The sequence below is a fragment of the Nannospalax galili genome, unplaced genomic scaffold (genome assembly GCF_000622305.1).
Source record: "Nannospalax galili isolate Female #2095 unplaced genomic scaffold, S.galili_v1.0 scaffold1421, whole genome shotgun sequence".
Taxonomy (NCBI): Eukaryota; Metazoa; Chordata; class Mammalia; order Rodentia; family Spalacidae; genus Nannospalax; species Nannospalax galili.
This window is the reverse complement of record NW_008345746.1, coordinates 457,114-482,863: the sequence shown is the minus strand read 5'-3', so window position 1 is coordinate 482,863 and position 25,750 is coordinate 457,114. Positions and strand designations below refer to the sequence as shown.

General features: G+C 53.9%; 2 protein-coding genes across 3 annotated transcripts in view; one reads left to right on the top strand and one right to left on the bottom strand.

The window, feature by feature from the left end:
* Kcnt1 (potassium sodium-activated channel subfamily T member 1) overlaps window positions 1–9,368 on the bottom strand; it is an 82,114-nt gene extending 72,746 nt beyond the window's left edge. For both annotated transcript variants that reach the window (XM_017800305.1, XM_008841927.2), the window contains exon 1: window positions 9,232–9,368. In XM_017800305.1, the coding sequence (XP_017655794.1) occupies window positions 9,232–9,341 (110 nt within the window). In that variant the 5' untranslated portion in view covers window positions 9,342–9,368. The remainder of the gene's footprint in view (window positions 1–9,231) is intronic.
* Window positions 9,369–12,217: 2,849 nt separating this feature from the next.
* Sohlh1 (spermatogenesis and oogenesis specific basic helix-loop-helix 1) lies at window positions 12,218–17,145 on the top strand. The gene is made up of 8 exons (XM_008841992.1): window positions 12,218–12,273; window positions 12,857–12,925; window positions 13,402–13,549; window positions 14,103–14,230; window positions 14,530–14,667; window positions 15,665–15,877; window positions 16,313–16,383; window positions 16,937–17,145. The coding sequence occupies exons 1-8, from the start codon at window positions 12,218–12,220 to the stop codon at window positions 17,143–17,145; spliced, it is 1,032 nt and encodes a 343-aa protein (XP_008840214.1).
* Window positions 17,146–25,750: the final 8,605 nt, after the last annotated feature.

The following is a 25,750-nucleotide window of genomic DNA, read 5'->3' as shown; positions in this document are numbered from 1 at the left end:
GCAGGCAGACCCCTGTGAGTGCAAGGCCAGCCTGGTCTACATAGTGAGTTCCAGGACAGCTGGGTCTACAGGGAGACCCTATCTCAAAAAGACCAAAAAAAAAAAAAATTTTCCTCCACAAAAAAACTAGTCCAAAACGTCTGAATTCAATCTCATTCAAGTCCTCAGGACATGGGTATAATGAAGCCAGATTCTTTGCCAGAATATAACACAAATGGCCTCTTGCCTAGTTCCTGACCGTTCCCCTCTAAAACATCAGGAGCCATGTCTCAACTTTCTGTACTTCTCTGGGTATTCTGGCTTCCACCAGAATGGCCCACTCACCTCTGCTTACAGCATTCTAGAGCTTTCCTAGCCTGATGTTCCAAACGTCACAATCCTCATGCAAACCAATTCTATAGGCCTAGAAACTCCGTGGTCAGGGTTATCACAGCAATAGCCCGACTTCTCAGTACCAAGTTTCTCTATTTTTTTTTTTTTGTTGTTGTTGTGCCAATATCTGAAAAAAAAAAACAAAACTTAAGGAAGGGTTTACTTTGGCTTGTGGTTGGGGGTACAGTCTAACACAGTTGGAAAGGCAGGGCAGCAGGAGCAGGAGGTGGCTGGTCACATAGTAGCCGCAGTCAGGAAACAGAGACAATGCTGGTGCTCAGCTCGCTGGCTCCTTTTTCTCCAGGACCTCAGTCTATGGAATGGTGCTGCTCATATTCAGGGTGGCTCTTCCCACCTCAATTGACCTAATCTACATAATTCTTCAAAGATATGCTTAGCGGTTTGTCTCCTAGGTGATTCTAGATCCTGTTAGTTGGCAATCACACATCCCCTAATTCACTGATGCACTGTCCCTGGCAGCCAAGTGGAACTCCTCTCCTGGCCGGATGGACTCTTCCCCTCCATACCCTCCCCACTCCTTGGTGGCCAGGAAGTCATACACAGAACTAGAGAAGTAGACAGGTGGAGCCATGCCTCACAGGGACCGAGAACTTAATCTCTGAAAAGGAACACGAGGCACCTGCCCACTGTTGGATGCATGATGAAGGGAAGAACAAAACTGCAAAGGGAGGATTGGCAGCTGTGCTCGAAGCCGGAATAATCATTTATGTGGAAACCCAATGGAATGGAGGGGGAATTTATTAGAACAAATTGGGGCCATTGTCTAACAGGAAACAAGATTTACTCCACAAACCCAGGGCAAAATCAGCAAGGAGCCAGAGGCCAAGGCTGGGAAAGCAGATCTTCCCAATGGTAGTCACAGAACAGGAGAACCGGGGCTCCGTCTAACCCTCCCACACTCGTGGACCACGCTCTTTTCCGAAGGTGGCCTGGAAGCTGTCCCTAATGGAAGGCTCCATACTCTCCAGGGCTAAGCACATTCTCCAACAAGTGGGTGAATTCAGCAAACCCAACCGAGAGCCCATCGTTATTTCCCCAGACGTTAACAGTTTCAAAGATTCATACTGAAGAACACATGGGCGGTAACGGCCACAAAGGCTGTGAGACAGGACAGAGAAGGGTCTCATCTTGCAGCTGCCGGCACAGACTTAGAACTGTGATGGTGACCCTCAGAGGCTGGTACAAAAAAAAAAGGGGCTAACACTGGGCTGGAGAGATGGTTCAGTGGCTAAGGGCACTGCTGCTCTTGAAGAGGACCCAGGTGCCTGTATGGCAGCAAACAACCCAAACTTCAGTTCCAGGGGATCCAACACCCTCTTCTGGTTTCTGTGGAAACTGTCCACACATGGTGCACATACATACATGCAATCGAAACAAACAAAAATAAATGTTTTTTTTAAAAAGTCAAACACAGGGGGTCAGAAGATGGCTCAGTGGTTAAGAGCACTTGCTACTCTTGCAGAGGACCTGGGTTCATTTCCCAGAACCGACATGGCAGCTTACAACTGCCTGTTAACTCCAGGTCCAGGGGATCTGATGTTGCCTTCTGACCTCTGTGAGTACCAGGCATATACATGGTACACTTACATACAAGCAGGCAAAACACTCATAAAATAAAAATAAAATCTTTTAAAATAAAAAGACAAACACAACTGAGAGCCCTTGACTGACCTACACCTATGTTAAGATTGGGTCTGAGAAGGGATGGGGGCAGGACCTGTCAGCCTAAGGTAGGGGGACATTGCTGGTCCTATTCTGAGGGCTGAGGAGGTAGACAATGGGTGCAGTCCCCGGAAAGTAGAGGACAGTCTCCTCAAGGACAGGGACACAGGTGTTGAAGGCTCAGGTAACTTACTGAGCCTTGATATTTACCGAGCCTCGTTACATCTTTAGCCTGGCAAGCTGTCTCCTTGACCTTGGCAGGATCAGTGCCTGAGCCCAGGCTCTTGGCTCTGGAGCCTGTGCTAAGGCCACATGCCTGCCATTGGATAAAAATCAAATCAAATCAGTCCTCCTTCATGGCCTTAAACCAAGGACAGGATTGGAAGAGTGTGTAGGGGCATGGTGGAGTTGAGAAGGCCTTTTATCCACTACACAAACCTTCGAAGGCATAGAGGAACCTATCTGTAAGCTTTTCTCTAGCCGGACAACACACAGCTGCTAACCCAGACTGTCCACGACAGAGGGGGCGGGTAACAGCGACAAAGACTGAAAATGAGCAAGAATTGTAGAGTCACAGAGAACATGAAGCAAACCAGCAGAAAGTGGAATGCAGATGGGACGGTGTGTGTGTGTGTGTGTGTGTGTGTGTCCAAAACCAAGAAAAGACTAAGCTAATAAGGAAAGAGACGGTGAGCCTTCCTGATGATGGGAGAAACACAGCCAGATGTTTCTTCAGGTGAACCACTGGAGCATGGAGTGATGCATGGGTTTGGAGATGTGCTGGCATCATGGAGCCAACCAGAAGGGTGGCAGAGGGTCCCTTCTACCTGAAGCCTCTCTTTGGGGATATCCTCACCCAGTGCTAGAGAAGGTCTGGGCATGGTTTTTCACCACAGTCTTATTTATCAGGGCCAATGCTGCAGAGACCAGGGTGGCATAAGTCAGGAAGGGTGAGCAGCTCTGCCCCAGACTACTCTGAGCTCACAGGTCCCCAAGGGCCAACATGTGCTCACAGGGACACACTGCTGTAAGCACACAAGGGCTCTTAGTGAGATTCCATTAAAAAAAACTAGACACATCTGCTTTTCAAAGAACCCTAAGTGAGAGGGGAGTTTCTCAAGCATCAGAGATCATCCCTATGTGCTGGCAACCACAGTTCCAGGGCAGAGTAGAGTTCAGGAGAAGCGTTTGATCCCATGGCTAAACACTCTCCTCCCCTTGACCAGCCAGAGCAGCAGCCCTCGTGCCTCTCTAGCCCCGGGTGGGTCTCAGAGGGAGGCAGGATCTTCTCCTCAGGACTAGCACCTGAAGCAGAGGAAAAAATATTCTTCCTGCAAGGCTGCTTTTAAGGTTAGTGCTGCTGGGCGTGGAGGCGCACGCCTTTATTGCATTTTCATTAGTGACAGCCGCTGGTTATCCTGTCAGTTCAGCAGACTATGTTGCTTCTCGCGTTCTTCTTGGTCACTCGGTGTCCGTCAAAAAAAAAAAAAAAAAAAAAAAAAAAAAAAAAAAAGATCAGTGCTTATACTACCCTGAAGAGCTGGATTAGGGCCACCCTCAGCTATCGGGTACAATTCCTCTGTGGGGATCAACTTCCACTGTTCACACTAATGTCAAGGAGCTTGAAGAGCCACGCCTGACAAGAGAGGTCAAGCATGGGTCTGTGCTGTGTACATACGGAGAGGTGTGCAGGGTATGTGCGTGCATACGTACGCACAGAGGTGTGTGTGAAACGTGCACACACGTTCTTGTGTATATGTGCAGTGTGCAGAGATGCATGCACACCTTCACGTGTGCTTCTGTGTATGCACACCTACGTGTGTACGTGTGGAAAATATATGCTTAAGTGTCTGTGCAGCTGCATGGGTATGTGTACATGGACACACGTACATTTGTGTATGCCTTCCTGCATGTGTACTGCACGTGGACAGGTGTATGGATGCATACACACACCTGCAAAGCCACACAGGCACACGGCTACATATGTGCTTGTGTGTGCCTGGATATATACCTACATGTGTATACATGGGACCACATATGCTTGTGTGTGTACATGTGCACACCTACTGCTAGGCATCTCCATCTGGGGGGGCCTGCAGGCGACACTGCAGAGTCACTGTGGCGGTGACAGCTGAGCTGGGCTTGGTGCCCAGTGAGTGGGAAGCAGAGCTGTCTGCTGACCATGGCAGAAAGACTAACCTCTTCCAGTGCACCACCATTAAAAAGTCAGAGTTGTTTGAGCTCCTGGGCAGCCTGGGGGAGGGGCTCGGTGTCCACGTCAGAGGTGGCTGCTCACGCCTGTCTCCTGAGGCACACACATCCCACCCCAGAGTGAAAGCTCGGGGCTCTCGGATGAGCTACGCTGCGGCTGGAGATTGATCCAAAGTGACACCTCGGGCAGCTTTCTGCGACAGTCAACGTGGCGGAAGGGAGAAGGCCTGGCGGCTGCAGGGGCTCACAGGCCTTGTGTGGGCCTGGGGACCATCGTCATCCCTGGCCTCTCCCTCTGCCAAGGCAGAAGTCACAGGGAGGTTCATCACATATATATATGTACATACTTGGAGGGCGTGAACATGCCATGGCACATATGTGGAGGTCAGGGGATGTCTTTAAGGGCTCAAACTCAGGTTGTTGAGCTTGGTGGCAAATGCCTTTACAAGCTGAGTGTTTCTATCGCTGTGATTAAAACACTGACCAAAACCAACTTGGGGAGGAAGGGTTCATTTCATCTTACACATCTCTGAGAGGTACCAGGTACAGCACCACTCACACTCACTCCTACACCAATCAACAGTCAAGTAAATGCCCCACTGACACGCTCATGGGCCAATCTAAGGCAGAAGTCACAGGGAGGTTCATCACATATATATATGTACATACTTGGAGGGCGTGAACATGCCATGGCACATATGTGGAGGTCAGGGGATGTCTTTAAGGGCTCAAACTCAGGTTGTTGAGCTTGGTGGCAAATGCCTTTACAAGCTGAGTGTTCTAGGCTGGTTTCTATCACTGTGATTAAAACACTGACCAAAACCAACTTGGGGAGGAAGGGTTCATTTCATCTTACACATCTCTGAGAGGTACCAGGCACAGCACCACTCACATTCACTCCTACACCAATCAACAGTCAAGTAAATGCCCCACTGACATGCTCATGGGCCAATCTGATGGAGAAAATTCCTCAAGGTCCCTTTTCCCAGGTGCCTCTAGTTTGTGTTAAGCTGACAGAAACTAGCAAGTACACTGAGCCATCTTGCCAGGCCCGCAGGGAGGTTCAAAGGCAAGAGACCCCCAGAGCAAGGTCCAACACTGGGATCTGCTTAAAGACACACAGGCCCTTCCTTGTCCACACCGGTCTTGGCTGTACTTGAGAAGCTGGCTGTCCTTAGGACATGTGGCCGTACCCATCTAGAATAATCAAGGGGACCTGAACGAGCAGTTACAAAAGGGATCAAAGCACCAACAAACATGTCTGATACAATCTCACTTACTCAAAGAAAAATCTAAAGTAGTAAAGAGATTCTGTCTTTGCTGCAACTGATAAGGTTTACAAAGTGAGAGGCTCTGGGCAAGGGTGTGTGGGCCAAGTCTTCCTGCCCAGGAGCTAGTAACTTCTTCTGGGTATGGTGTCAAGGTCACTATGCCCTGGACACTGGTAGGATGGACCTGGTCCTGCCTCTAGGCCTTAATGATGCCTGAATCCTTTGGCTTGGTATTTATTTCCACTCTTAAGAATCCATGTCAGGAAGCAGGCAGATGTTGCACTCCAGATGTGTCCCCACAGAGCTTCTTAAAAATAACACTGCCCAGATGCAAGGAGGTACCTACCCTGCTGACCTGTGTTGTTACCACCACATCCCAAGGTGGATGCTGTCACTTGTCTGTAATTTTACAGATGGGGAAACAGAGACCCTGAATGCTGTTGTGATTTTCAAGGTTTACACAACTATTGAGCCTGGTGCAGGATGAGCTGGATACGATTCCTTAACCCTCCAGGCTCCTGTTCTCCTGTTCCTGACACATGACAGGTCCCATCCTAATGCCAGCCCTCCTCTGATGCCACCTCTGCTTCTGTGAGGCCAGCCTCCTCATCCACCTCATCCTCATTCTGGGTCTATGGGCAGCTGTAGGCCCCCTCCTAAGGCTTCACTCTATCTTGGGATCTCGCCCTTGACCACATATATCCTCTTCTTTTTAAGACAAAGTCTCACTATGTCACTAAGGCTGGTCTCCAAACCATGGGCTCAAGCAATCGCCTTGCCTTGCCACAGCCTCCTGAGTGCTGGGATAAGAGGTGTGCACAGCCACGTCCAACTTCTGTTCTCCTCGGGTTTTGTTTTTTTTTTTTTTTTTTTTTTTTTTTGAGACAGGGTCTCCCTGTAGCCCTAGCTGGCCTGGATTCGCTATGGAGACCAGGCTGGCCTCAAACTAAGGTGTGTGCCGCCATGCCTGGATAGGGGGACTTTTACATTTTAGAGTAACTAGGACTGTTCACAGAGACACTGAATAGCTACCGCCAATGACTGGAAGTCCGTACAGCAGGGCCTGAAAACCCCTCTGTGTCCCTGGGGAGCAGGTCAAGAAACCTCAGGGGAGATCATCAAGAGACCTTTCAGAAGTTAGAGTCATGACAACAGAGCATGGTGCTGCCATAGCAGAACTGCATAAGCAACGTCACCAAGGGACCTGGCAGTTGAGACTACCCGCATGGGGGTGGCTAAGGCCAGGACCCTCAGATGCTGTCGAGTAACGACCCGTGCTACACCTGCAGTTGGCACTGGGAAGGAATCCTGGGGGACTTTCTGCCCCCTGTTCTTACTGCTGCCTCCTGAGTTGCCCTTGAAACCTAACACCTAAAGGATTCGAAGCTCTGTGTCTCAGCTGGGGAGCTGCCTAGCTGTCCCTCCTGCCAGCCAGAGCTGCATTGTGGGCCCTCAAATCTTTCCCACAGGACCTGGGTCATTTCCTCTTTTCCTGGAGGTATGACTCTCTAATAACAGACCTCGACGGCTGGCCAGGCATGTACCCTGGCAGGAGGCTTTAGTCTTCAGAGCCCAGAGGGTCTCATGATGCCTGAGAGCTGGGCTGTTCAGAACACACAGTTCCAGGAAAGGTCTGGGACTCTGGTGGGACGTGCACTGGGGTGGTGAAGAGAAACACCCTGGTTCCGGGACAGCGAACATGGCCTCCCTCTGTCACACTGAAGCAAGAAGGGGCAGGACAGAGAAAGGCAGTGTCCAGTAGTTTTGAGGTGGCTGGGGCCTGGGGATGCACAGCAGGGGGCTTGAGGGTGAGGAGTGGGGGCAGCAAAGGAGGTCATGGAGTCTGGGATTCCGGTACAGATTCCTGCACCTGGGAGGGCCAGGAACTCCTCTCGTGAGTCCCACTGCTCAGCCCTAGTCTGGGACTTTGGTACCCTTGCTGTAGGACTGGGGACATGGGCTGGCAGGTACTGGGGATAGACTGACTCTCAACTCCAACTCCCCTGCACAGTACTGCGGCTCACAGTTCCCAGCACCTACAAAGCACAGAGGTATATCCAAGGCAGGACTGCTTGACTCCACCTGTCCCCGTGAGGCCTAGTGCAGGAATGTGCTTACAGAACTCCTGTCTCCCACCCCTCAGGTCTGCGTGAGAAGAGTCCCCTCTCCCAGGCTGAGGCCACTGGGGGCTGTCAGCTTAGGTGCCACCCAGGGCTCAGCGCCCCCTCTCCCCAACCCTATCCTGCCCTCCTCACACTGCCTGTCTTGACACCCTCACACACATATACAGAAACACACACACACACACACACACACACACACACACACACACACACCAGCCTGGGCAGCAGCTCCACCTGCAGGTATGTGAATCTCTGCAGGGACAGAGGACAGCTCAGATGGGGGTAGGATAGATTTTTGGACAGTGCCAGGTGGATGACAACATTAGTGCTAGAACTGAAGCCCAGGCCCTTGAGGATACAGTCTCCTGCCTGGTCTGGCCCAGGCAGTGAAGTAGGACAGGTAATGAACTCAGAGTTGACTCTCCAGGGAGGGTGACACCAGACCACAGAGGGAGGTGGCAGAGGGTCTCAGAAGTGCAAGGTGCCAGAAACGAGAGTCATCCTGGGATCACGCTGCCTGCCAGACACCACCTGATTGACTCTAGAGAAGCCAGAGGAGGACCAGGTGTTGGGTACTTTCTGAGGACAGTCTGCTTGTTTTCAGAGAATGTGTTCCTTACCCACACTACCCCCTGGCACTCTCAGGTGTGTCCCTGGCCCTTGAGGCTCCAGCTGGAAACCAGCCCTTTCAGCCTCGTCTGTCATCTGGAATGGGCCTCAAAGACCAGCTGCCCCACCCCTCATTTTTATACAGGGGCAACTGAGTCCCTCGTCAACGGTGGGGTCACTTTGTGTGCTTGGCTACAACCAGAGGAAAGGGACTGGGCAGCAGCAGGCTCTGTCCAGGGTCCTTGGGTGCTCCTGGCACAGGGTGAGGGACAGTTGTGCTGGTCCTGGTGGGGTGGGGGAGGGAGCAGGAAGGATCAGGACCTGACCCAGGGGGCAATGTCAGCATATGCTGCCTTGTCCTTCTGGCTCCTCCACCACTGCTGCATTCACATGGTCAGGATGGGTAGGAGCTATGTGGTATTGAAGGCCACTGCCTAGGATGAGGTGGCTCCCAGGTCACCTGGATGCCCTTCTCAGTTGACCTTGACCCTGTCCCTCATAGGGATGGACAGTCAGGAACCCCAAAGAAATGACCAGCAGCTGAAGATCACCAGTGATTGAACCCAGGACTTTCCTCTGGCTGGAAAGGGCTGCCCTGCGGAAGCCCCTCCTGTACCGCTGCCCCATGCTACGGGCTCTCCCCCACCTACGCCCTGAGTCTCCTCTGCTGGGGGTGGTTCCTGCACATGACCTGGATCGCCTTACATGACCCCTCCCCCGATCCCTGCATGCCTGGACAGGCTGAGCTCTGGCTCTAGAAATGGCTGTGAGCTCCAGCCCCCTCTGTGCACAGGTCCCCTCTTAGGGCACCTGCAGCCCCGCCCCGAGGGGTGCCCGCTCTTCCCAACAGAGGGTTCCCAGGGTGATGAGCCTGGCACACACGGATCAGGAGGAGGTGCTCAGGAGGGGATCGTGGGGGAGGCTGGGGGTCCCCACGCTTGGCGGGGCCCAGCAGCCGGTACCTGGGGGTGCAGCCGCCGTCGTCGAACTCGAAGGTCCGGTTGGAGAAGCCCCTGGCGAGCGCCTCTGGGCAGATGCTTCCCGGGCTGCGCGCCCCGTCGGCGAGCCGCATGAGGACGCGAGGCTGGGCAGAAACCGCTGTCACCTCTTTCCTCGCTTTGCCCCAAACACTTAAAATCTTTTTTTTCCTCTAAGATTGTTGGGGAAAAAAAAAAAAAAAATCAGGGTCGCGGTTCCGGCGCCTGTTCGCGCGCGCCCCCTGCCGGCGGCACCGGGACTGCGGCCGCAGCGAGGGAGATCCTGGAGGGAGGAGGTCAAGGGTGTGTCCTGCAGGGGACCACTCCATCACCAGCGCTGGAAGACCTCCCGACCCCGAAAACCAAGAGAGAGGCTACCGATGGTTAGAAACCTCAACGCGCCCTTGGTCCACGTACCCCAGGGTGACCTAGGCCTATGTGGGGCACTGGGAAAGGAGGAGGGCCTCTGGCAGGCACCCATGGCACCGCTGTTGAAGTGTCCTTGTAGCTACCCCCTTCTCCCATCTCAACTGAGGTCTGCACTTAGACTCCTTGGGTAACTGGTCTAGTGCAAACGCACTGCCAGGAACATGACAGGCTGGGTGTGTGGGGTCGGGGGCTGCCAAGACTCCAGGTAGCACAGAGTCCTGCCCAGCTCTCAGCCACAAAGGCACCTTTTAACAGCTAGTGGGGTATGGGTGCTACAGTCTAGTGTCTCAAGACATCCTGGCGGTGTGGTGTATACCCTGACACCTCGAGTTGGTCTCCTGGGCCCCAAGTCTCTCCAGAGAGAAGCCATTTGCCTGCAGGAGTGCAGGCTGAACACAGGTGTTTGGGGCTGGGGTGTTCCACAGTCCCCAGAAGGACACAGCCCAGTTCATCCCATGGATCTGCTGGATCCCACCTCCCCTGGTTAGGAACCAATGCAGGGCTAGGCCTTTCTTCCAGGCCCTTCACCTGCCCAATAGCCAACAGACCCTCCTGCAGGTTATACCATTTGGACCTCAGATCACTATTCAGGGGCATCCTGCCTTCATCTGATGTCACCTTCTGACAGGCACCCTGCAGGGTAGTGGTGCCATGGGCTTATCAGAGCTAGTGGTGAGTTGTCTGTCCTGGGAGAACCTGAAAAGCTGGGTGACATTCTGGAGGAGTAAGGACATTTGGCTACATTGTCTTGGAATGCCCAAGACCCCGAACGTCAGCTGCCTTCACTCTCTAGTGTGAGCAAGGAGGGGAGAAGGCCACCGTGACCCCTGTACCAGCTTCTGCTGGAGCAGTCCCCAGCGTTGCTAGCTCTGCAGGTGCTGCTGCCCTTTCCCTCCAAGTGCTTTCAGAATCGAATGTCCGTAAGATTTTCTGGCTCCAATTCACAGCCCTCACTCAAACCAGAAGCCACATATTTGCCATAAGTGGGGGCAGAAGCACTGTAGCTGCCCTAATCTGGCTGGGGAGAGGGGCTGGCTGGGTCTTGGGTGCAAAGTGGCTCTTACACCCATCACCAGGGCCCAGGCTTTGCTCCCTACCTAGAATCTGTACTCTTCCCAACCCTGCCAAGATGGCCTGGGATCACACGTGCACTAGCCCAGACTCTCCTCACTGTCCTGCAGCCCTGGCTGGGCCAACCACTTGCCTCTTCCTGGCATCTTCCTGGTGCTTGGGCCTTCTCCACTTCCAGCTGATCCCAGCCCCATCACCTGGTGCCACCCAGGCCCACTGGAGAGCCTCTGGGAGCAGGGGCAGGGACTCTGGCTATCTGGTATGCCCTTGCCCCCTAAGGCAGACCCCTTCTGCAGTGGTGCTAGGCCCACCTCTGCAACCCCTCAGAAGAGGAGCTGTGTTTTCCACCCATGACTTGCACCCACTGTCGCCAGCATATGCCCCGCTGAACAGCAGCATCCCCATTCTTCACCGCACTTCCCGTGGGGCTGGTCCGTGCATGAGGAAGAGGGCTCTGTTTTCCCTTTCCTGCCTCCCAGTGATTATTTACTGCGCAACTCCTGCAGGCGAGAGGGAATCTGTGATGACCGGCTAAAGATTGGGGGTGGGGGCTCCAAGTGGTGATGCAGGCCTAGACTAAGCATGCTGGCTGGCAGTCTTAGGCGTCTGGCCTAGGCTACGCATGTTGGCAGTCCTAGGCGTCTGGCTGGGACCGGGCCTGGCGCGCAGCAGGCCCACTTGGGCTCTTGTTTACTGGCGAGGGAAGCCAGACACTTGAGGCATGGGGATGGAGTCAGGGGAGGGCAGGTGCACGGCTGTGCTGACCCTACAAAGTTGGGCGGAGCACCCACTGGAAGGAACCATCTAAAAGGGCATGTCTGGCCGGGTCTATCAGACACAGAATGAAGCAGCCTCGCGGCCTGTGAGCTCTGGGTTGGAGACATGGCTCAGCGGCCTGCAGAGGTCCGGAATTCGATTCCCAGCACCCACATAGGAGCTAATGACGTCCCTAACTCCAGTTCCAGGGGATCCAATGAGCTCTTCTGACCTCTGCGGGCATTGCACAACATGGGCGCATTTACATACATGCAGGGAATACACTCACAAAGTAATAAAAAAATTTAAGGACAGGGTTGGACCACGGAAGAGCTGCAGACCCCGAGGCCTGCAGCTTAAAGAACCAGCCTTCAGCAGAAGCACTGTGGCGCCCTAGGGGACACAGTGCGTGGACTGATCTGGCTACTTTCTGGCAACTTTTTCGGGGTAGAAGCGCCGAGGTAGGCAGTCACGTGGTCAGGAGTCAGGCACGTGGGGCAGCGAGTCAAACACGAGAGGGGGCGGGGCCAGCCCAGCACTAGGTGGGCAGCACGCAGCGGTGGCGGGCGCCTGCGTGGGTGTGTGCAGCGCGGGTGCTGGTTGGATGCGGAGCTCGTGGGGGTGGGCGGACTGGGAGGGCGGGGCGGACTGCGAGGGCTGGGGACCCTCCGGCTGGGTTCCGGCTTGTTGCTTCCTTCGCGTCCGCTTCGTGCCCATGGCGTCCAGCAGCTCGAAGCCTGCGGCTGCAGACCCCGGAGTCGAGGGTTGCAGGTGAAGCGTGGGTTGGAGGGCTCAGAGGGCGTCAGGTCCGAAGGCCTTTGGTTGGGGTCTAGATACTGACCTCCCCCATCCTCCCCTAGTTCTCCGGCTTCTCTCCTCGACCTCCCAGGCCTCCTCTGTCCTCCCGGGCCTCTCCTCGTCCTGCCGGTCCTCCCTGTCCTCTCCTGGGCGTCCTCTCCTCCCCTCCTCCATCCTCCCGGTCCTCATCCTCTCCTGATTCCCTCCCCTTCTCCTGGTCCCCCCCCCCCCCCCCTCCGATATTCAAAGCGGAGTCCACCTTTGGTGGGGGGGGGGGTGGGCCCCCCCCCCCCCGCCATCGATAATGCAGAGCGTAGTCTACCTTGGTGTGCAGGAGGTGGGGGAGGGGAGCTGGCCCCTTGGATTTTCTAGGTTATCCAGGCTTGCCCTCCGTTTTCCTGCAGTTGTGCACCCAAAATGCCCTGGTTTCTACCAGTGGTGTGCCTGGTGGCTTTTCTGGGCTTCACCGTGGTGCTCTTGGCTTTATTACCTTCAGGAAGACTTGTCTCCTAGAGACTAATGGGCTCCTGAATGCCCCCCCGGGTTGTCGCCCCAGGATTCTTGTAGCAGCTGCGAAGCGGGGCCCCTGCCTTCGGAGGAACGTGGTCAGTGAGCGAGAACGCAGGTGCGGTAGCCCTGGGTGGGAGGTGGGGCTAAGAGGTGTGGGAGTTCAGGTCTAACCATGGTTCACCTAACTGGGCCAGGACTAAAGGCAGGTCCCCTGGTAGACCCAGACGTGTTGGGTGGGGGCTGGCCAGGGGTAGCACTGTAGCCCTTTGATAGCCGCCTTGGACATCCAGAGGCCAGTGTATGTAAGGATCCTCTAGACACCTGACTTGGGCTCATCTTTCACCTCTGAACCCCAAAGGAGTAATGGTTCAGAGCTGTGGGTTAGGCCCAGCGTGTAGATGGCCTGTGTGTGGCTCAGTTAGTGTGTGTGCCTTAGGGCCAAGGGTTCAGGAGGCTGGAAGAGCTAACCAGTGGCTTTGGCCTGCTGCCCAGGAGACCCTGGGGCTGCCCATTGGTGGGTTCCAGAGGCCATTCTCCCCTCTGATAATGGCTGGACAGAGTTCCAGACCTTAGTGGCTTGTCTGGAAACAGGAGGCGGATCTCCCAGAGCTGTGAGCACCTGCGGGCCCTCTTGCCGCAGTTCGAGGGCCGACGGGAGGACATGGCCTCTGTCCTGGAGATGTCTGTGCGGTTCCTCCAACTTGCCCACAGTCTGGCCCCCAGCTGGAAGCCGCTTTTTGTGAGTTGGGATCAGGTGATAGCCTACTCAGCTCTCTGCAACCTGTACCTACTGTGCAACACACTTTTCTCTTTACCCCTGCCAGGCCCCACCCCCACCCCCCTTGGGCTCCTGGTCTCAGCCCAAGGTGGCCCCATGTTCTGCCTGGCCCCTTTTGGTGTGTTGAGGCTGTACAAGTTGGTGGTGTTCTCCTGGGAGGGGACTAGTTTCCATTCCTTCCCAATCCCATTGATTAATCAGTTGCCCATATGTGAGGCCACACCCTGGGCCAGAACCACTTAACACTTTACACCTTTGGCCCCAAAAGTCACCTGTACGTTTATCTTGCCTGTGCTTGGGGAGTGGAACTGGTGGCTGAGCCCCTGTGAACCCGGCCCATGGATAGGCCCAGCCAGAGTCAGCAGTGAGGCGTTGGAGGGCATCTCCTTTCCTGAGCCCAGGCCAAGCTTAAGGGGGTCCCTGGGAACCTGCTGAGGCTACTGGGCTGAGTACAGCAGTTTATCAGGTCTCTCTCCCTTTAATCATCTGCCTGATTTGTGTGTTTAAATTTCAGATCCCTCCACCTTCCCAGGATACGTGGCACACGTGGGAGAGCGATGCTGGGCAGGTGACCCTGTCGAGTCAGATCACAGACAGCAAGCCCGACCCTGAGACAGCAGCAGTGTCATCTGTCGTGACTCAGTTAGTGTCCCATCTTTGGGCGGGGGGCATAGGATCCCTGGGGCAGTACATACAGAGGCTCTGGACATGACCCTGGGAAGAGGCCCTGGAGGCCTGTCTGCATCTGCTTGGCTAGTACTTAGCTGAGGGCCTGTTGTGCATCTGTGACAGTGCTTGATCAGAAGATCTTTGACCTGGTCCTTTAAGGGCATGATGTTGAACAGGGTGGTCTTGTCAGCACACTTGGAGGTACTGTAAAGAATGGGGGTTACTGAGTTCTCCTGTCCTGTAGGGTTCTGAACTCGTGTCTCTCATTCCAGGGTGCAGGAACCCCTATGCTGTGGGCCGCAGGGTGTAGACAAGAGCCAGACCTTGGTGAGAGTGTCAGAGTTGCTGGAGAGACCACCCTCCTGCCCAGGTAACCCTAAGATCATGTTGTCTTGCCAAGGGTGGACCAGGTGACCTCTGACCCTGGAATACTGGTTCTGTTCCTAAATGGGTGTATGTTTGGGGGGAAAACCAGCCATGGGAGAGGTAACGGGTTACTGCTCTTGTTTCTTAATGTGAGTGTATTACTTGTGTATGTGTTAAATGCATCATGTCATGAAATGCCTGTGGAGGTCAGAAGAAGGCGTCGGATCCCTTGGAACTGGAGTTAGGGACTCCATGTGGGTGCTGGGAATTGAACCCGATCCTCTGTAAGAGTGGTCTGTGCTTTTACAGCTGAGCCGTCCAACTCCTGCCTTTGTTTTTTGTTACGTAGGCCATGTGCTCCTGGCCTATGTCCTGGCTGCCTCTGCCCCTCAAGGATAGAACCTTACATGTCTTCATCCTAGGCCTCTCTGGTATCCTGGTCCCCTGGCCCCTCTTGGGTGCTTGGAGTCTAATGGACTGCTGGCCGTCATTTTGCATGTTCTACCTTCTTGGGGTTTTACACTACGTTGTGCAGAACCCGGAGTGCCTGGGGCCTGTCTCCCCTCTGCCTGTGCTGAAATGGGGGTGACTGGCCCGCACACTTCCAGCCACACCTCCAGTGCTTGATGCTTTGTCAAGCACTGGTCAGTCGATGGCTTCAAGGTCCCTGGTGGGGCATCTCTGGTGACCCTTCTCACCTGCACTTGTCCTCATGGCTGCTTGGTATGTCATAGGTTTGCTTTGTGTAGAAGTCTTTTCTGCCTCAGGATTTCTAAGCATCGGATCCACATGTGTTGAGGGTCTTGGACAAGTAGCTGGTCTGAGGGAGGAGCCCAGGGTCAGGGATAAGTGCTGAGGGGGACCCCAGATTTGAGCCCATGTGAGTGACCCAAGGCCTAGGGGTACCTCCTCCAGGAAACTGCTCTGACTTTAGATTGGACTCCTGGCTGTGGACCCACCTGTGCTGGGTTAGCTGGTGCTACCTATTTCTGGCTTCCACCTGTCCACACTGCGGGACAGAACCCTGGCCTAAACCTTGAGGATTGACCTCTTCTCCCCATCAGAGCCTTCCAACATGAGTCCTGGGCTCCCAGCCTGGATTCCTCACTCACAGCAGTCGACCTCCCCACATAAGAGTGAAGATTTTCCTGATGAGTTGTACCAGGCTGGGTCCCTGGCCAGGGACACTGAATCTCCAGATATGCTACTCGAAGAGGAGTCTAGCTTGGACCTGACACATGTGCCAGATGCCAGGTGGGCGCCTCAGTGCATGGGTGTACGCCATTGCTTGTCTACCTTGGGCTCTGCCACACTGAGGCGGCTGAGGCAACAGGCCCAGGCCAGACCGGCCATGTGGCTTTCTGATGTTTCTAAAACATTTTTGTCTCGTAATTGTCTTTTGTTTGGGCTGATGGTGAAATGAGTTTGTGTTTTGCGAACACACACCAGCTGGGGTGTGGGAGGGAGAGGGAGGGATGAGGCTGTGGCTGGAGAAGCCATCGGAGCTCTGGCCAGCAGAGCAGGGCTTGGGCCCTGTGCCCGTGGTCTGCGCCCTGTGACTTCTGCATGTGTTCCTGTGGCACTGGGCCTGCTGGACTCTGAAAGGCTTTTGCAGGATGCGGGCTGGTTTCTGCGGAGGTTGTAGCACTCAGTGTACCCATGGCCACCAGGGGATCTTCTCACCTCCAGGTACACCGCAGGGTCCGACTTGGAAGACAGAGCATCCTTTCTGCTGACTGCCAGCTCTGATTGGTGGTCGGGTGAGTGGGGCTGTGGGTCCAGGCTGCCGTCACTCACAGGCTCTGAGGTCTCTGCCGAACCTGACAGGCTCAGGGAGACTGCCCAGGCCCAGCTTGCCTCTTGACCTGACGTCCCTAGGCTATCCCCCTTGCCTTGCCTGGTGACGATCAGGATAACTTGTAGGGACAGAGTGGCGGTGTGACCAGGTGTGACTGCATTGAATGCATGACATGGAAGTGACTATGGAGTCCTGGACCCTTTTAGTGGTGTCCCTGGGCTACCGATGCATCTGGTCGGCAGGTCACATCGTGTCTCCACTGCCTTTAGAATTCAGTGTCGAGAGAACACTGTCAGTTTCTGATCTGAGAGGGATCCCATGAGGAGCAGGGCCACCAGGGTTGGGCTCAACCCCTCACTGGCCTCAGTGGGAGGAGAGGAATGGGCTCACCTTTCCCTCCCCCAGAGCAGTAGAGGGCTTTCAGAGTGGGCAGGGTGTGGCAGTATCTGGGCTGTAACAGCCTGCTACAGAGTCCTGCACCTATCTGTTTACACTGATAGTCACTTTACTTGCAGGGTTGGTGGCAGGCAGAGGAGGCACAACCCTAGCCAGAAGCAGTCCGATTGACTGGACAGAGCTGGAGTTCACGGTGGACTCGGAGTCTAGCTCCCAGGAGCTCAAGGCCAGCCCTCCGGAGCTGTGGGGCTTGGACCTGGGCAGCAGCTGCAGCCTGGCCTTGAAGGATGACATGGACAGCCTCTTTCCTGATTTCTTCCCCTGCTAGCTGTGTTGGGTGTTTTTTTGGGGGTGGGGGGCACTGAGCACGTGGACAACTGGTATCCGTGTCCTGTGCCCATTTTGAGTTTGGTTTGCACCTGTGTTCTAATTTTGGGGAGGCTGGCAGGGCCACTTGAGTGGTGTATTAAAGAGGGAAACTGTTTTCTGGAGGAAGCAGTGTTTCTCTGGTTTTTGTGTAATTAATCTGATTCATTGGGCACATTGCACCCCCTCCATTCAGAGTGCAAGCAGCTGTCTGGATCTTTTCTGGGAGGTTCTTGGCTTTGTGGGATCCCTAAATAACCTAGTTCTGTGTCTCACTCCCAGGGAGGTGCTGGCAACCAGGCACATAATTCCTTGAGGGTCGTCGGCCTGTGAACTCTGCTTTGCTTCTTATCCCTGGGGTCAGGTGTTTGGACTGGGTGGGGTCCTTTAGGGGAACTCTGGTGGCTCCTTTCCCAGAGTAGCATGCCCCAAGGGAAAAGGCCAGCTCCCCCTTTGCCGCTGGTCACCTTCATACTTGCTGTGCTTGGAGGCTATTGGGGGCCCTGGTTGGCCACCTCCCCTCAGTGTCTGGACCACACTCCTTCATATTGGAAAAGACTGCACTGTGGTAGGTAAACTGAGGTCTGGTGTCCCCCATCTGTGAGATCTCAGTCACAGTGAAGGTGGGTATCAGTCTCCCCAGACAGGCTAGGGGCTTGTCTAAATCTGGAGACAGCCCCAGGTCTCTGTGACCCCTCCATAACCTATTTGGGGGGTTCAGAGCAGCCCCATTCTCCCAAGAGGAATGTGAGCTCAGAGCCCCCACCAGGCTGCCACCCCCACAGGCAGCGGAATGTTCATTCATTGCAATGAGTCATGGCATAGAAAAGCCCAGGAGCAGGTGGCGTAGGCTCACTTGGGGGCTGCATGCGGTGAGATTGTCATGCACTCCAAGCTCAGCAGCATGTGGCAGTCCAGGAAGACATGAGTGCACTGTACCACTGTGGTGCAGGCAGGTGCTAGGCAGAGCTGTCCACCTTCAGGAAGTCACCACCTCCTAGCACCCATGTTTCATGGGCAGAGGGAGGGAATGGACCCCAGAGTCCTGGCCACAAATGTGCCTGAAGCACGCCAGGTCCCATTGATCATCTTTATTTTGGCTCATCAGTCGACTCAAGGTTCCTGAATTTGCATGTCTTCCAGAAGACACCATGTCTTCATGTGTGTGTATACCAGGCAGGCTTGTGTGTTTGGGCATCCTTATGTATTGGTGTGTATGTGCACCCATGTGTTGCCATGTATGTGTATTTGTACATCCATGTATGTTGGGGTGTGTGTGTGTGTGTTGGGCATGCATGCTGACATCCCATGGCCGCTGCGGCCTTGGGAAAGTAGACATAAGTCCTCAGAGGTACAGCATGCATACGCTCCCTACTCTCTGCCACTGCCTCTGGGGCTGGGATGATGAGCTTGTCTCTGGCCTCCCTGTCCCTGTCTCTGGGTATGGACCACCATTTAAAGGCATGTGATGTTGGGCTGCGTCAGGGTCCTGGCCTGCTTTCTGGTTCTGTCACCCTGGCCTTCCTGGTCCCACTCCCCCCTCTTAAGCACTTAGGCTGGATCGGTTGTCCACCTCTGCAGTCGTCCAGACGTTTTAAGCCCTGGATGCTGATGTGGTCAGGTGCATAGCTCGTGAAAATCCTGCTACATCTGTGGAGAGGGTCAGTGAGTCTTAGTTTGTTCAGAGCCATGGCTGGGGTCCTGCCTCCCATGGACATGAGTGTGGACACCATTCCAGGAGGCAGGTGGTCTTTCTATGAGCTTGTGCTAAGAAAGCCTGAGGCCCAGCCTGGCTTATAGGTAGGAGCAGTCATTGGTCACAGACTTCTCAGATGGTGGGAGGCCAGAGGGCTTGGAGGGGCAGGAGACACAGCGTACAGGGTCCTGGGACAGAGGACAGTCTGTTCTCAGTAGCTCTGCAAACCAGAAGGGTGAGAGACTGCATCCCCAGGCTCTGGTGGGGTCTGGCCCCTGTAGGGGGGAATAACAGCAGCAGCCCAGGGGATCTGGAAGGTGGGGGAAACAAGGCCTTTATGAGGCCTTCCTGTGTGTCGTCCTCTAGGAGCTTAGGAGAAGGGGCTGCCTGACTTGGGGCCTTGGTGGGGGGTGGCTACTCCTGTAAGGTTCTGTGGGCACAGGTGTAGTTCTTTGTGCAACCGTGCCCCCCTTTTTAGACAGGGTCTCCCTGTAGCCCCAGCTGATCTGGAACTCACTGTAGCCTAGGCTGCCCTTGATCTCTGATCAACCTGCCTCTGCCTCCAAAGTTGTGAGATTAAAGGTATGTGCCACTGTACCTGGCCATCACCTCTCTTTTTTGCTCCACATTAGTGGTCTTGTTGGCCAATATTGCTAGGTTTAGAAGGCAGTGAGCAGTGACCCTGCCGTTGGTCCTTGCTGGTTGGTTATGGGCCCAAGCCTATGTCAGCCGCTCCAATGCTGCTCCCCCATCCACTTCCCTACCCTCTCCCCACTCAGCTACTCCCAGGCCTCAGTGTGTGGACCTGCCCCCCTCCCTGAGAATTCACCCCTGTTCAGTGCTCACTCCAAAGTGACAGCTGGGGGTTGGGGACGCCCTCCTTGCCCCAGAAGCTGGATTCTGGGGCGTAGCCCTGCGCCGTTCCTGCCACTGCCATCCCGTGTGGCACACCAGGGGCTTGAAGGTAGTTTCTTGGGCACACAGCAGAGCTGCCCTGCTTTGGGGGTTTTGCCCAGAGTGGTGCCTCAGGGTGGGCAGGCCAGTGGGGTGGGCAAAGGCAGCATGAGACTCTCACCTCATAGGGGAGCTGGGTGTCACCGCTGGGTGCTGTTACTGATCACCTTTCAGGACTTGCATGAGGCTCCATGTCTTCTACAGAACCATCTTGAACCTTCTGGCTACCGGATTCCTGTGCGCATCCCCAGTGCTGAGGCTTGAGGACAGAGGCTTGTGGGTATTCCCAACCCACTATCAGGGTTTATTAATGCCCAGAGACTCTGACTGAGGCCTGGGGAGGGAATGGAACTCTTTCCATCGGGAGACCCTTTGTGCTTGTGGTCAAGAGAGGCAGGCTGGCAAGAGACCCACCTGTGCAAGTCTGCTTTCATTGCAGATGACCTCAGGGACTTGGGGCGGGGGTGAAGTATATAGGCTTGGAAGGATCTATGCAGTGATGGGGAAGTCATCATCCATGTTGGGTACAGACCTAATACTGTGGCTGCTGGCCACCTCCTCCTGCTGTAACCCTCACCACTCCTCTAAGCAAACCTAATAAACTCATTGGTTCTCCAGCAGGAACTTTGAAACTGTACTGTGGTTTGTCATTGGAACCTTAGGAGGAGGGGGTAGATGGTGTTGACATCTCCCCCAGGGAAGGATTTTTTTGCATCAATCACCCACACCTGTAGCAAATAGCCAGGGCCACCTGCACCTGAAGAGGTCAGCTAGGGGCCAGTTCACACCTGCAGTAGATGGTCAGCCTGTACTCAAGGCAGTTGGTCCTGTGATCTTGCAGTGTCCCCTCAAAGTCCAGGTCCCTGGGCTCCATCCTGGGTTCTCAGAGCTCCCCCAGCCCCTGCCACCCTGCAGCACTGAGATCAGACGCAGGAGCCTGGGCTTCCCACTGCCTGTGAGGTTTTCTAGGTTGACCTGGTCCTGCAGGTGGCACCGCTTATCTTGAGTAAAGTTGGGTTATAGTTCTAGTTGCCTCTGTGTGCATGTTACTGGGAATAGAACCAAGGACTTTGGGAATGCTAGGCACTGCTCTTACTGAACTACAACCCCAGCCCCTCTGGTTGCTTTTGACATTGCTCCCTGGCCAGCATTTAGGAAGAGCTCAGGGTCTGGCCAGTAGCTGAGTGCGTCCACGCACCTCGGGCCTGCAGGTGGCAGTCATTAGCTGATGGCGGCTTGCAGAAGGGAGCCTCTGATATGCCCAGCTGAGGAGCATTGGTAGCTGGGCCCGCTCACTCTGCAATTACTAAGCTTCCGGCTGGTTTAGGTGCCACCCAGCAGCCTTGGCCAGCCTCTGGTCACATGCCGCCTCTCGCACTCAGCCTCCCCAGCGGAGCTCCTGTAGGAGCCACGGAAAGCTCACCACCTTGCTCTTCCCAACAGTTTGTCTTAATTTACATTCCTAAACACTTTACTTGCTTTCTGGTTTAGAAATGTGAACACCGTCATACAGTGGGAATTCTTCTGAGACTGGGTTTTCAGTGGAATATGTTTGTGAGATTTGCCCCTGCTGGTTGGCATTTTTTCTTTTTTCTTTCTGACACTGGGTCTTGTGTATCCCAGGGTAGCCTTGAACCGCCCATGTAGCTGAGGATGACCTTGAACTCCTGATTATCCCACCAACATCTCCTGAGTGTTAGGATTACAGGCATGCATCACCACCCCCAGATTATGCAATACTAGGGATCAAACCCAGGGCCTTGTGTATGCTGAGCAAGCACTGTACCCACCCACTCTCATGGTTTTAAAAGATTTTTTTATTTTTAATTTGTGTGTTTGTGACTAGGAAAGTTCCCTTAGCGTAACGTCTTCAGGGTTTATCTGTGTGGGAGCGTGTGTCTGAATTTTGTTCCTATGTATGCACACGTGTGTGTGCATGCATGTGTGTGTGTATGCACATGTGTACGTACACATATCACAGTGCACATGTGGAGGTGGTCAGAGAACAACTTTTGGGAGTCGTTTCTCTCCTTCCACTGTGTGGGTCTCAGAGATTGAACTCGGGTCATCAGGCTTGGTGGCAAGCTCCTTTTGCTAAAATTCCTGCCCTGGTGTGATGTCTAATCCTGGGTGTCAACTTGACTGGATCTTGGATTAACTGAAATTAGATCTTGATTGGATCATCTGCTGGGAGACACACCCTAAATGTGGGTGTTACCTTCTGATGGCAGCCGGTATAAAAGACCAAGGCAGAGGCGACCACCTGGCTTCTTGCTGCTTGCCTTCTCTCTCGCTGGTGAGTTCGTCTTGCTGCTGTAGACTGAAGACTAGCTGATCTTTTGGAATTCGTCAGACCTTCAGCGCCAGATCAGGACTGCTGAGCCTCGTGGACTGAGCGACTACGGATTCTCAGCCTCTCCAGTGTGGTGCAGCCATTATTGGACTACTCGGACTCTATCCTGTGAGCCAAGCTGATAAATCTGTCTACATATATATTCATTCTACCGGTTCTGTTTCTTTAGAGAACCCTAATACGCCTGGGGAAGATGTAAACAGCAGCTTCTCCCTGAAGGTAAACCAAGGTACGATTCCATAAAAGTTTACCTGGGGGAGCCAGTGAGTTTATTGGGCTTACAGAATATGGATGAGGGGTCACTCACAGGAGTGTGGGTGCTCCTCCTCAAGAGTGCACTGGAAAGCTTTCATCCAGCGTGGAAGATGGCTTCCCCATAGCTGCATAGGATGGAGCCTCTCCCCTTGGCTTCTGCAGCCCAATACTCTAGCCCTTCCCCGAGGCCACGTGCAGTCAAAGCAGAACTGCATGTAATGGGCTGGGATGACTGGTTGGATACTCAAGGGCAGGTTTGATAGTTTCAACTTTTTTGTTTAGGCCTAACCCATTTTGAGTCTGGGGCTGTGATGTAAAACCAGCCCCCCCACCCTTTGCATGTGGGTTTCATGGTACCCAGCATTGTTTGTGGGCTTGCCAATTGCTCTCAGAGCCTCTGTTGAAATCGCCCTCATGAGCAGTTTATCCCGGGCTCCCTGCTCTGCCCCATAGGTCCCAGTGTCTGTCTCACCAGCAGCATACTGCTTGGATCACTGTAGCTTTGTAACATGCTTTGAAGTCAGGATGTCTGAATCTTGCTAATTTAAAAAAAAATTATTTTCAGTGTTCAAGTGTATTGCCTGCATATATGTAAGTGCACCCATGTTGTGTAATGCTGGCAAAGGTTCCCCTGGAACTTCAGTTATGGACGCCATGTAGGTGCTGGGGATTGAACCCGGGTGCGTGCTCTTCACTGCTGAACCATCTCTCCAGCCTTGCTTATTTTAAGATTTTGCTCATTAGGCCCTTTGGGATTCCGTAGGACTTCCCTGCTTTCCTCACGCCCCCTCCCCCCATCACCATTGGGGTCGCTGGGATTTTGATTGAGATGAGGGCGATTGCGTGAACCTGCGGGTTGCTCTGGTGGTGAGCGGCCATCAACAGCACTAAATGCAGTCTGTGGAGGGGAGGTCCTTCCATCTAACGATGCCCTCTGTTAGCATGTACCATCCAGGATTTTTGCCTTCTTGGTTAAGCCCACTCCTCGTGGGCTGGATGCTGCTGTGTCTTACACTGTACCCTCATTTCCATTCGAGTGCTCATTTGTTAACGAGTGAGCTTTACTGCTGACTGTGTATCTGAAACATTTCTTCAGCAGCTCAGACTTACGAAGCTCAGTCGGAGAATTGCCTCCATCAGATTGGCTTGTGGCCATCCATGTCTGTGAGGCATTGTCTCAATTGCTAATTGATGTAGGAGGGCCCAGCCCACTGTGGGCAATGCCTTCTGGAGGCAGGTGTGCCTGGATAGTATAAGAAAGCAGGCTGAGCAGGTACACAGTACTCCTTCATGGCTTCTGCCTCAAGCTCTGCCCTTGCCGCCCTCAGTGATGGACTCTAACCTGTGAGATGGAATAAACCCTTTCCTTCCCCAAGCTGCTTCGGGTTTTGGTTATGATGTTTGTCACAGTAACAGGAAAGTAAACCGGAACAGTTGCTGAACTTGAACATGAACTTGAGGATGTTCTACAGGTGAGATTTTGTGCCTTCATGTGATTTTTTTTTTTTTAGTTCTTTTTCAGTTTGATGCCTAGTGTGGATTCACTTGTTGGGGCATTGGTTACATGGAGTTGCAGCTGATTCCTTTTCCTTGATGCGTAGTATTCCTCCCTGTGAATATCTTGCAGTTCATTCACTCTTTCTGTTGTTGGGACAACGTTTGGTTCCTCTCAGTCATCCTGTACTGCCATGAGTCCTTTGGTGACTTACACTCCCGTTTCTATTCTTTAAATAGAAGAAGTTCAGAATCCTGAATAGACGGGCTTCTCCTTCTCTATCTAAGTGGCCTCACTGCTTTGTGGCACCATGTCGGCACCCTGGGACCCTCATCCTTGCAAGTCCCTGGGTGAAAAAATGACAGACACCTGGGCTTTGATGTGTGTTTCTCTGTCTCCGAGGGTGCCCAGCATGCTTTTCACACCTAAGGTCAGATGTATGTGGTTGGAACATTTGATCTTGACCTGTGGCATATTCACTCAGTGGAAAAATTTGTAACGAGAAAGAAAAACAAGTTCCCTCTGTATGATTTCAGTGTTTTGAAATGTGCTGAGGCTCCTTGTCAGGATCGGGGACCCTTTGAGGACTGGAGGAAGCAGTGGGCTTTCTCATCTGAAAATGTGCTCAGCTGAGATGCACCGAGGCATGCTGGGATGCTGGGAGTTTTCCTGGAAATCTCAGGTGGGTGGGTAGGGATCTGTGTAGCACCCACAGATCAGGGTGGCATGCTGGGAGTTCCCCTGGGTTCATGCCCGCCCTCAGCTGGCTGGGTGGGGATCTATGGAGCACCTGCAGGTCTGAGTGGCTGGCGTATTCATCCCTCCATCTTCACTGATACAGACTTGTCAAGTCACTCTACTGTTGTTAGCAGGCTAAATAATGAAGCCAAAGGTACCAAGTCCCAACACATGGACCCCGTGAATGTGCTAAAAGCTTTCAAAGCTCAAAGCTGATTAAATCAGGGCATTGAGATCTGGATGGCCTGGCTAGATCCTACATGTGATCAGAGGTATGCTTAGAAAAGGCAGAGGGAGGTGTGTGTGGGTGCGTACGTGTGTGTGAATTTCCAGAGCAACCTGAGGCTCATAGCAAGACTGAGTGTGTGGAAAGCCCCCTGCACACAGCCTCTCTGTTCTGAACCCCCCTCCCGGGGGCATTTGTTAAGGTCTGTGAGCCAACTCTGGCATGCATTGTCACCAGGACCTGCTGTCAGTCACCCGCCGTCTGTGGATTCCTGCAGACTATAACGGTGTCTGCCTGTCATCACAGAGAGTGCCTGAGGCTCATAGCAAGACTGAGTGTGTGGAAAGCCCCCTGCACACAGCCTCTCTGTTCTGAACCCCCCTCCCGGGGGCATTTGTTAAGGTCTGTGAGCCAACTCTGGCATGCATTGTCACCAGGACCTGCTGTCAGTCACCCGCCATCTGTGGATTCCTGCAGACTATAACGGTGTCTGCCTGTCATCACAGAGGGTTGAGTCACCTCCCTAAAGGCCCTCTGTGCCTTTGCTTGTCTGTCCTCCTCTCCGGCCTGTGGCAGCCGCATCTTTTTCCTGTCTCCCCTGAAAGAGGCAGATGAGATTTGATGCCCAGAGAAGCAGCTGCTGTGGATACAGGCAGAGAGAGTTAGGCCTTTTGCCTCAAAGGCTCAGGGGGCAGTACACCCACCGTCCCAGGAACACCTTGACCAGAGGAGCCGGTGGAGTAGCCCAGCCCTGCTTGCACCCAAGCCTCCTCAGGGGGGCTGACCGGGATGTCTCTCCAGAGCTGTGCAAGAATGTTTCTGCTGTTTTCAGATGTTAGCGTGTGGCTGT

Coding starts and splice junctions, on each gene's coding strand:
- Sohlh1 (XM_008841992.1), top strand. CDS start 12,218: ATGGCGTCCAGCAGCTCGAAGCCTGCGGCTGCAGACCCCGGAGTCGAG. Junction 12,274..12,856: donor CCCGGAGTCGAGGGTTGCAG/GTGAAGCGTGGG, acceptor TTGTCGCCCCAG/GATTCTTGTAGCAGCTGCGA. Junction 13,550..14,102: donor CCAGCTGGAAGCCGCTTTTT/GTGAGTTGGGAT, acceptor TTTAAATTTCAG/ATCCCTCCACCTTCCCAGGA.